Genomic DNA, 11,969 nt, shown 5'->3' with positions numbered 1-11,969 from the left:
TTCCCCCCCCCCCCCCCCGCCCCCCCATCACAGAATGACTACTTGTACTTATCCAGTAAATCTGTAAAAGACATTGTTGTTTTGAGCATTGAGCAGTGACACTGTGGCTTCCCACTTCTTCTGGCATCTGAGTTGTGTTGGTTCCCGCAGTGTGTGGCATCCTTTGGGGTTCATTGTAGGTGTTTGCCCTTGATAGGATGTGGTTCTGTAAGTTCGGACAAACTTTTAGCCACATTTCTGTCTTTGCAGGGTAGATAATTGTTTACTGAAAAAGCATTCCCTTTGTGCCTATAGTAACCTAATGTTATGAGACAGTGGACTAGAAGGCAGGACTTGGGAGCAGTTAATAAAAGAAAAAACAACCAAAAAACCCCAACCAACCCAAAAGGATACATTTAGTTTATTTCCTTACCTGAAGAGCAAGTAATAAATTAGTGAGATTTCATGTAGAAGAAAGTTTTTATTTCAAGGATTCAAGCGTTTTGTTTTATTGTTGAATTCTCTTGCCACTATTTATTATTGTGGGTTTTACGTATTTAGCATTTATCATTTCATTTTAGCTGCATGGGTGGTGATGTTGCTGATGTGATTTTTTTTTTTATTAAAATGCAGACATTTGCATCCATGAAACATACCTCAATGTTTGAGATATGTAGTCAAGCCATTAATTCCAAACACTTTTCTATTTTTGATGGTTTTACCTTCTTACAGATAAATGGCTTTGTCATTCTTCAGCTTCTCTTGGAAGAAGTTTCCAAGACATCTATAAAAGAAAATGCACCCCTTCACAGAATAAACACAACTGATGTGACATGAAGATAAATCTAAATTCTACTGTCTGTTCAGAGAGAATGATCTTGCACATCTTTACTTACAGTTTAAAAGATCAGAATATAAGCTTATTATGAGTGGCTGCTTATTTAAATATGCTCATTTCGTTGAAGGAGGGAACATTTTGATGACAAGTTCTTGACCAGACCTCATCTTGCATCCTCATACCAACAAAAATACTCCTTATTTAATAGCTATGGGGTATGTCTCAGTCAGTTGGTCATTCATAGAATTAGTAAGTGTGCTTTATCTGGAGTTATTGTGTGGGAGCTCATATCCTTCCTGTTCCTGTTTGGATTAATTACTTGAGGATCCATCCTTATATATTCCAAGCATTATTATTAATAGCCAGAACCTAGGTATGCTTTAAAGAAACTTTCAGAATCAGGATGTTGGAAGGGGAAGTTTTTGGTATAGTGGCATCAAGAGAGTTGCCAGCAGGATAACTCTGCTGTAGTTCTTCTGGTTTCATGCTCTGTAGAAAAACTTTGCAGTACAGTAAGATAGAAATTGCAGCTGCAGTGAGGAGCTGTAAAACGTGATCGTGGTAACATTGCTTACGCTCACATAGTTCACAGCCCAATGGGAGACAGGACAAGGTGTATCTTCCCCTGGCAAATGTGGCTTTCCTTGCTGTGTGTATGCTGGTGTTAAGGCAGTGTGTAAAGGTAGAATTCGTAAGAGTTATAAGGCATCATGTATATCCTGGTGAAGCTTATAGTGGTGTTAGGGAAGAAAGGATACAAAAAGAGATGCTTTTATTTTCATCTAGGGCTATTGTGTGTTTCTATGGGCCCAGATGATTGGTTTGTTTTAAATAAACTCAATGTTATCATTTCAAGAATCTGTACAGTCACAGAAATAAAAAATAAGAAGTGATTGGTGTGTTCCACAAAACATCGGGTACATTGAAAATAAATGACTCAAGGGAAAGAGCTGCTACAAAACTGGCACACAGCACATGTCTATTTTCCACCTTCTTCAGCTATGCCTAGAGCACTGACAGTAGTTCCTGGACCTGAGAAAGAGGACATAAAGAATACAGCAGTTTACTGTAACTGAAACAGCTCAGGGGAGAAGTGCAAAAGAAAATATAATTTCAAAATATTGATACTCTTTTTCTTTGCAAGTTTTCTACCAACTTTTGTTTTAGAAAGGACTAGTGACATCCAGCGGAATTGAATCCTATTGGGTTCTTGTAAGTTTCTGTCTGTTACTATGTGAAGCAGTAAACTGGTATTCAGTGACATGCAAACTAGAAAAGGTAGAATAAACTATAAATGTTTTTCTCTATGCTATTTTTTGCCAGATAATTATCTAGTGAGGCAGAGGATGCAGTAGCTGAATAGCTGATTTAGTTATTTATAAAATAAAATTTTACATGATTGTATATCTTCTCTGATGCGTTTTCTGGATAGTTTTTATGTGATTGTCATCCACAGCATCCTGTGCCCTCCCACACACTCATTTGATGCTGCATTTTTTCCTGTCTGATTGTAGCCTTGGTGCTGCCAGAAGTGCTCTTCCTCTCTATTTGTCTGTCACGACCTCGAGTGGTGGTGCCCTACTTTGTAGCAGGACCCTCAGTTGCAATTGCAATGAAAACCACAACTAATCACAAATAACGATTTTTACTCTTGTGTCTGCCACTTTGAATAGAAGTACTGTGCTCTACAAGCGGCAAGAAAAATCTTCCTGTTTATGCTTGCCTATGTAACAAACACATAAATGTACTTCTTAGAAAAGAGATAAAGTAGCTGCTTAAATTGTCCTGGAAACAGTGGAGAACCCTTTTGCAAGGATCCCGAAAACGCTGCTAGAAAAATGTTAGTTTCTTTGTGCAGGGTGAATAATGCCCTAAAACAAGTAATTTCAAGTGTTTTCCTTGGTAACACAAATGTAGTTGTCAAACGGATTTAAAAAATACCACACAAAGAGGTATTTCCTACTGTAAGAATGGGAAACTAGAATGTGAAACTGCAGCTATATCTGCCTTCATGGACCCTTGTTCTCTCCTAGAATCTCTCTGAAGTCAATATTTAATTTAACTTTCACAGTTCCTATTTTGCCTGTTCTGTTTTTCCTGTGTTTCTGGCTAATAGGATTCTATAAAAGAATACAGATCTGTATGTGAGGGTCTGCTTGTCGTCAATACACTTTTAATAGTGTAAATACTATGTCACCTTTTTAATTTAAAACATTAGTCACCAACAATTCCAACTGTATCATTATTTTAAATGCCAATGTCTAGAAGTAGAAGTAATAAAGCATGGAAGCTCATGAGTTATGAAGCTCATAGAAACTCTGAAAGAAACAAAATTAAATATCCTTCTTAAATACCAGTTCCTTCACTTGTGGGAAGCAGGTAAAATATTGTGGTTTGATACCTTCCTGCTTCTCCCCTCTTCTAGGACGCTCCATGGAAACGATATTTCCAGTGTTCCTGAAGGTTCTTTCAACGACCTGGTATCCCTGTCCCATCTGTAAGTACTTCTGTCTGAGTTCATCTGTTTGATTGACAGTTTCAGATTTATAAAACAGTACATATTATTACAAATTTCAGATTGTATAGCTTTTCAGTTTTTCCTGCTCACATTCTGTGTTCTGCTCTGGATATTCATAGTGCATCTGTTCAAAGAAAATAAAAAAAATACTAGAACCTGTTGTTATTAGTTACCAAAATATTTTCTTAAGGAAAACCAAATGAGCAAATGTGACAGTTTCGTCTTCTGTGGACTTTGTGTTTAAGGCTTTCTTTCAGTACTGTCTATGTGAAATGCAGAGTGTGTTATGGTCTGAGTGTGAGACAGGAAACCTCCCACAAAGAGCAAATATTAAGCAAATGTGAATTCTTTGCTTAATAAGTGTCATATGTTTTGCGTACTGAAATGTTACCAGTATATGAACTTGTTGATGAATCACTGCTTCAGATGTATATATTTAATCATATGGAAATTAGTCATTTCACAGCATTAATACTTTATTCCATAATTTGCAAAAAAATTATTAGATATTTCAGGAAATTACTATTGTATTGGTGGAAGTCCAGGATATTTTTAAATGCAGCTCAGTTGATGAAAGAACTGTAAAGACAAATAGCTGCAATTGTAAGAAAATAAACCTGTAGTGTAACAGTTGGTGCCAAAAGAGTGAAGAGAAATTCTTTTTTCACTGAGATAATGTATGATACTTCCCATTATTAGACAATAGATGTAAGAGAAAAGTAATTTTGTGTAGGATGTTTCTTGATTACTGTCCTCAAGTAATCAGAGTGTTGAGTATGTCTTGGTCATTTTGTGAAGGGACTAGTTTCACAAATTGGCATGGATATTTTCTGCTCTGATGCTGCCCTCATGCACATGAGTTGATGTTGATGTATACATGTCGAGACATACAAACAGATATGTGTGCATTTAACATAGGTTTTATATCTGTTTCTCTCTTTGTGACCTTAAACATGCCCTCCAGAACATTTACCTGAACAGAAGGTTCAGTTCACACATGTTTTCTGGATAACAAATATGTCCTCCGATGGTTTACTTCTGTGTAACAGCTTTCTGTCTTAGTTTTGCTCTGGACAATAAAAATTAAAGGTGTCTCAGATTGGTAGGGACAGAAATCATATGTGAGCAACTTAGGCAACTTCAGCTTCAACTCAGAAATAACCTTCCCTGTTTCAAGCTTACAACTTGCTATCTAAGTCAGAGAAAATATTAATTTTGCGTAAAATGTATTTCTTCTTCGTGTTCCCAGTATAGTCGAGTCATTTTGTATGTTGTTTTGGAATGAAAGTCTGACGAAGCTGAAGTCCTGTACCTTCTTTTGGAAGCACAGTGACACCTTCCATAGGGAATCTGGCTTCTGAGGGTATTTTTAGAATTCAAGAGATAAACATATCATGCCCCATTTGTTTGGATTTTCCTCAGGGTTTACTTTAAATGAAGTGCAGATACAATTTTCCTGAGTAAACCATTCACCTTAGGGAGTGATAAAAACCCCTTTGGCTCAATACAATCACTGCAGTCTATCTGTTTAGATATATGTGCTGCCAGAAATGTAAAATACACAAAGCTCAAATGAACAGTAATAAATAGGATCCATAAAATAAATAAGACCTGTCTGGGGTGTAATTTGCACAGTTGAACAATTGAATTTTACAGTGCAATTGTGGTCTCCAGTTTCTTAAAGAGGATTCTGAAACTTTTAGCGACCACAGTGATTTTGCTTTTCACATGCCAGAAAAAGCTGTGCTTACTCAAACGAAGTCATGTGTAGTTGCAAATAAATTCTTTTTGAGCTCTTCCTGATATATAGATCTTCAAGGAGAAAGCATGCACTTGGAATAATTTTGAAAATGATACAAGGTGTTGCTACTCATCAAACTCATAATGCATGGGAGAACAAAATTTTATGTTAAATTTACAAGCTGTGTGAGTAAGGGTAGGATAGGTGTTATGGCTGGAGAAAGCTGAGTACCAAGGTGTTGAACAGGGTGATCAGCCTGGGCCTTCTGCATCAGTACAGTTTGGTGTGGGGGTGGGGAAAGAGGGAGGGTAAAAAATTAACCTTTAGCGGTGCAAAGAAGTATTTGTGTAGCATAGACAAAAGTATTGATTTTAGTCAGTCTTTTCTAATGGCTTTAAGTTGATCTGTAATTGGAAGAACAAAATTGAGATCGAGATATTTCAATCACTTTTTCCATAGCTGTTTAAAGCCTACAAGAAAATGTTCACCAAATTTCCTTTACATTATACACATCATATTGTTGTAACGTAACTGTTGCAAGCATGTAGCTGATACACCTCACTAAAGACAAAGGAAGGTTTGTGTATGCTATACTCACACTGGTTTTGTTTACTATTTATTACTTTATTTACTTTAATCATATAATTGTCTATTTAAGCCATGACTCTACTAACTTGTTTAGTCCAGGGCAACGATAAAAATGTTACAGCACTACTGAAGGATCACATATATTAATACTTAAAAAGAACCTAAAGTCCATTGGGGTAGAACTGAGACCTTCTCAGTTAGGTCAGTTCCTGCATTTGCTGTCCACACCATTCACTGATCCACACGACACTCTAACTGATTGAGGTTCCCAAACACTGCCCGCACATAAACTGACCCCTCAGCACTCCAGGGACTCGACAAAGAAGCCCTTGGTAATGGACACTGCATACAGCGGGTATTTCTGTCAGACAGATTTTTGATAAACAGCTCAGATTCCTAATCCTGTTGAATCATCTCATCTTTACTCATATCTATGTTAATTACCTATAAAAATTGGTAACTCCTATGTCCCTTCCTCTGTTTCTCCACATTATCATGGCTAGAGTTATTTTAATTGACTTTATTCTAAGTTGCCAAAAAAAAAAAGTCTCTGAACAGAAATATCTGCACAACATTTTGAAAATGCTGGAGGTGGTATTTCATTACAGCACAAGATATTTTTACCTTCTGGAAATATTTTGCTATAATGGGCAAAGAAATAGAGAGAGTATATTAAAACTCATGAATGAAAATACAAGAACTTATTATAGTTCCTAGAAATGAACGAAAAAAAAAAAAACCCAAACCACAAAAAAAAAGAATGGAAAGATACCGGTGAGAATTTCTGCAGTTGTACAACAATGTTACTGGTAATCATTCCTAGTGTCTATAGAGCAGCTTTATTTCTAATGTAGTTTGTAAAGATTAACACAGTAACTAGCTTTCCGTTGTCCTCCCCCTCCCATTTTATATATGGCAGTTGCTCAACACTAACGTTAATTTCTTGGTCTGACTTTCACTGCTGCATTTTGTTTGACCTTGGACAAGTGAGCCAGTTGATCACAGTTACAGGGTCAAAAAGTCAACCCAGTAGTTTTTTTCCATTGTAAGCAATGGATTTACAGAAGGAATGGATGGATATTTTTTAATGCTGTGCTGCAGTACACATTTAATTTTGATGAATGAGCCCTAGACAGGGTTTGAACCTATGAACTCTCATTATGAATCTGTCTAGGGCACAGTGGGTTCATTAGTCACTCCAATAGAAATGTATCAACAAATTTACTGAGGTTTCTATCTCAATATTCTGACTGATATGTTTTTATTTGAAAGAAGCTTGAGTTTAAAATACCATCTTAAAAGGCGTTTCTAACATATGGAGAAATGCTAAAGTCTAAAACTCAGTTTCAATTATTGGTTTCTTCAGTATCTCTTTCTTATACTAATTTGTATTTATTTTTCTTCCCATGGCAATTCAGGTGTTGTACAGCTAAAACCTTACATTTACTTTCAGCAAAATAAATTCAGACTTGCAACATGCATTTCTTCACACTTTCAAAAATTAATTGTTTTTAAACTGACTTTTCTGAAGTCTGGACTTTGTTTGTAATTGACTGATTGCCTGAAAAGACACTTTCTTTAAGTGAAAAAATAGTATAAATGAGTCAAGGCAGAACCTAAATTTAAGGTAAAAATGTTTGTTTTCTTTTGGATAGATCTCCATGAATAATGAAAAAGTTCTGTGAATTATAATTGCTTTGTGAATGCATCCACTTCATCCATATGACCTAACTCAAGAGATGTGTTAACTAGCAAATGTGTTTTCAAAGCCGTGAACAAACTTAGCAGACACCAGGTTGCAGTTTTGAAAACAAGGGTATCCTCTGTGTGTATGCTTCATCTGGTGAGGAGACATTAACATGAGTAATCAGATCCAAACTAAATTACACAATTCACTGTTAGAATATGCTCATGAAGGCCAAAAACTTAAATAAAAGAAGCCAATGTGATAAATTTGATGCAAGCAATATGTCTGACGACATTGCTCAAGCACAATTGTTTGAAAAAGTGATTTATTGTTTGAAAAAGTGATTTGTTGTTAGGTATTTATACAACCTCCCTAACAAACGATGGGAAGAAAGGAAAAGAGTGGGAATACTGGAGGAGATAAATCTAAAAGACTTCCTGAATACTTAGAAGATCTTTCCCACATTTTGAAGTAAAGCATTCCTGTCAAAGTGTAGAATAAAATGTGCCCCAATGAGATCAGGGATGTTATCTTTGCTTGTAAGCCAAAATAACTGCTGTTAATTGTTTTACACCACTAGGGCTCTAGGTACCAACCCTTTGCACTGTGATTGCAACCTCCGCTGGCTTTCTGAGTGGGTGAAGGCAGGGTACAAAGAACCAGGGATAGCCCGCTGCAGCGGGCCTGACGCCATGGTGGACAGGCTGCTGCTCACAACGCCGACTCACCACTTCCAGTGCAAAGGTAGGAGCAAGCTGGGAGGCTCTTGGTTCTGTCCTCTTGCTTTTCCTCACGTAAAGTGCTTTATTTTTATACTCTTGGAAGCTGTTTGGTTTTAAAGTAAGGGGAGGAGGGGGGGGGAGTTGGGTTTGCCTTTCATTTTCTGAACCGTCACATTACATTCAAGTTGCATTTTTGAGTGTTCTTCCACAAAGTGCAGTTATCTGCACCACTGGAAGGGAAACCAGCAAACCTCAGAGGAGCTGGTATTCCTGTTGCTCGCACCAGATTATATAGTGGCAGTTAGCATATAAGATGTTGTTAGAACTTATTTGAGTAAATAAATTGGTTTTAACCTTCTACCTACCCCAGAAAACTTAGGTAAAATAGGAGGTATTTTAAAAAGATGAAGCACGCTAGTTATTAGGTGTATTTACTTGAAAACTGAGAAACTGAGATTTCTTCTGGAAAGCAAGTATTCACCAAAAGTACCTTTTCGTTTGAAGATCTGCAAGCTGTCCTCATCAGCTCTGTATCAGAAACTGTAGATGATGCAAAATGTTTTATGTCTGAATACCATGTACATTCATTCAGGAGAGGATTGAGGTGTGGCTATTAACAATTAGGGGTAGTCAATGATAGAAGTATGCTGCATTAGAGAGCAGTTAGAGAAATGATAAGGAGCACACTTTTTTGTACATGAAGTAAGTAGCTTATTACTGAATGTAGATTAGGATATACCTGTATGTTCTTATTGTAATAGGTTACCAGCAAGTACATGAAGATGGAGCTATGTTTATCATGGAAAAGATGGGTCAGTAGCCTCTCTTAGAAATGGAAATGAGGGCATAAAGGCTGTTTTTATGTCTGTCAGAGTGCCATGCACATTTACAGTACTGCTTAGCAGCATGATTTTATAAAGGCTGGGATTAATCTGCTGAACAAACAAATGACGGTGATGAGGTGGGTTTAGAACATGGGTTCCCAAGCCTGAACTGAATTTTATGTCCTTTCAAATATATTTTTAATAACTCTAACCTTATAATTGAATTACTTTGAAATGTCTGTTTCAAAACTATCAGAACTCCAACTATAATTATCAGAACTACAGACTTTATAATAGTCTCTCAAATGTGAAGTACAAATATACCCTAAGTACTAAAAATACCAAATAATGTACTCGTTCACACAAAGTGAAACAAAGAAAATTATTGTATTTTCATATTAAACAGGGTCTGAAAATTAATCCAGAAAGAGAAGCTAGATGACTTCTGCATTCTGAAACTGATATATCAAGAGTTACACTCACTTTCTCTCAAAACTGAGCAAGCAACTCTTAGGCAAGAGATAAGGAGGCCTGTGATCCAGACTATTAAAAGCAACTGTATATTTTTAATGTAAATATTAGTTTGGTCCACTAGAAAGCTAGTGGGCTTTCTACTGTCCCAGCTGTCTCCATAGCTCACTATATCTGAATAGAAAAGGAGAAAAAGTGTTGATTTGGAACCGGTCTTAGGACAAGCAGAAACTGTTGATGGTCTGGACAAGTGGTGGTATACTCCAAGGAACTCCAGGCCCTAGAAAAATTCACCTTTTCTCATCACAATACATATATTTTGAAAAACAGTGCATGATTTGGTAGTTTAACTGGGCCCATTTCCCATGTGCATGTTTAAGATCCAATGCCTTGTGCTATTCTGTCTGGACATCGGTGGTGCTTTTTTATGGTAAAGCAACAGGATTTATTTCAATGTCAAGTGCAAGTTTACCTTGGGGCTGGAGCCATGTGCGTGGCCTGCAGCAGGGTACGGGGCAGCCTGTTCATCCCGCAGCTGCATCACCTTCCCATTGCTGAGCTGTGGCTGTGATATGTGCCTGTCAGCAGAAGAACAAGACCGTCTGTGGGGTGACACAGAGTGTCCAAGGTTATGTCTGTACTTCTGCCTTTGTAGATTCAGTCCTAGCTCAAATATTTCTAGCACGGAGCTCAGGGTGGGCTGAACCCCCATCCTCCTAAAAGCCTGAGTCATTACTGCAGAAGTCAGCCTGTGCTGAGCTTAGTACTTTGAGATGCTTGTATAAAGGTAGTGCATAGATGTCCTCTGTGACCTCCAGTAACTTTTACATTTAAAAAAAGTAGAGTTTAACTCATTCTTGTTAAAATTATGCTTTTAGCCTGTGACTGAGCAGAAGGTTATGTCTCAGCAGAGCCAAGAAAATAAAACTATGTAATATGCAAGTCATGCAAACTCAGCTCTGCTTTTTATTAAATTGCCCTCCTAGTTACGCAGTAGAGGAAAGGAATGTGCTGGGCTGAGGGCGTTTTGCTATATGGATTTATAAATCAAATCCACAAGGGCAAACTAATGAACTACTAAACTGCTAGGAACTAACACTGTTCTTATTAGCTGCTACATTGATTAGCTTTGATCTATGCCATGGGAATAAATGGAAAATGTATGCATATGTATTATGAAATAAATAAATAATAGAACAAATTCTGGCTTAGTGACCTCTAAATCTAGAAGAGCAGCACTGCTGCCTGTCTCATGAGCTCTCTGAGGAGCTATCTTTGTATATTCTACCTTCAAGACAAAAGTCGCTCAGGTATGTCACATTCCAGCCTCTGTGAGTGCCAGACATTCAGATGTTATTTCCTCTTGTTGTCCTAATGCCAAGTTAAAAACATGTATGGCATTTAGTTAGACATAAATGCAAAGATAGAAGACAACAGCAACAGTCTTTTATTTCATTTTTTGGATTTGTTACTTTTTGTGTATTTTTTCCTCATTATTGCATGTTGTACTCTGCAATCAATGGCCCTGATAACACCACCACCTATATAGGATCAGGATATAGCCTTTACACTGCAGGTGCTTTTCAGCTAAGACTCCTTGTTACCCATTTCTGTCACGTTCTTACTCCCTGTCAGTGCTGCTGCAAGTTTTCACAGTTAGTGATGAAGGTTTATATCTCACACAGGATGGTCCAAAGCAAATCTTTGACTGGAAGGGATTTTTTTCATCCCTAGTTTTGGTAATCTTCTAGAGCTCCACCTTCTCTCTAACATCAAGCGTAAACTTCTTTTCTTCACTTTCAGGATGTTTCACAGTTTAATCTTTCTGATTGTTTATCATGCAATAACAGAAGTTCTATGCCCACTTTGATTACCACAGGACCAATTTTAAGTTATTTTGAAATGTATTTCCTTGAAAATAAAATTAGTTTAGAGTCTTTACTGCCTGATATAATTTAAGCCCTTTTAAAGTGTTAGGTTTTATTTTTCACATGTAAAAGCTGTTAACTCATTAATATTTGAAATGTAACCATTTCAAACTTGCCATTTCAAAATCACCATTTCTTTAACTGTAACTGTCTAAATTAGCTTTCTGTAAAATCTCAACAATAAAATGTTGATTGACTTGGTGCCCCAAATGTACTTAGTATTGTTTTGGTCTATGTTCATTTTCCTGCTCACCCACAAACATCATGGCTTCTCTGGAAGAGTTATGTTAAGAAATGTGGTTTATGAAATGGTTTAAATATGGCCATGTGTATTTACTTGCATACATTTGCATCTTTGCATATTTGTCTTTGTTGCATTTTGCCAAGATAGCTGAATGTTGATAAGCATTCTTCTGGGCAGAACAGGAAGAAAAGAAGTTTTGAACTCTGTTAAAATTAAGGATGGTAGAACACTTTGTACCTAAATATTCCCATAAGCCTCTAACTAAATCTTTCTTGTGCATGTTTTTTATTTCTGTTCTTGCATCTGCACTTTCATTCTTGTTACCAGCCATAGAAATGTCATGTTATAGCTCCCTAGGGGTTGCTATTGCAGAATTTCCAGCACTGAGAGAAGGAAAAATTGCTGAAAGCCATATATATATATATATAT

The 11,969-nt window shown here is 36.9% G+C and overlaps 1 protein-coding gene across 1 annotated transcript in view; it reads left to right on the top strand.

Moving 5' to 3' along the window:
- The window catches only part of LOC104167664 (slit homolog 3 protein-like), a gene marked incomplete at its 5' end in the record, with an annotated part of 58,013 nt that extends 49,120 nt beyond the window's left edge, over positions 1-8,893 (top strand). Inside the window, 3 exons of the mRNA XM_009707985.1 lie at positions 3,243-3,314; positions 7,932-8,095; positions 8,835-8,893. Coding sequence (XP_009706287.1) covers positions 3,243-3,314; positions 7,932-8,095; positions 8,835-8,893 — 295 coding nt within the window. The remainder of the gene's footprint in view (positions 1-3,242; positions 3,315-7,931; positions 8,096-8,834) is intronic.
- Between the last annotated feature and the right edge of the window lie 3,076 nt (positions 8,894-11,969).

The sequence above is a fragment of the Cariama cristata genome, unplaced genomic scaffold, assembly GCF_000690535.1.
Source record: "Cariama cristata isolate BGI_N322 unplaced genomic scaffold, ASM69053v1 scaffold20409, whole genome shotgun sequence".
Taxonomy (NCBI): domain Eukaryota; kingdom Metazoa; phylum Chordata; class Aves; order Cariamiformes; family Cariamidae; genus Cariama; species Cariama cristata.
Note: the sequence above shows the minus strand (reverse complement) of the source record. Positions and strands in the feature narration are given on the sequence as shown.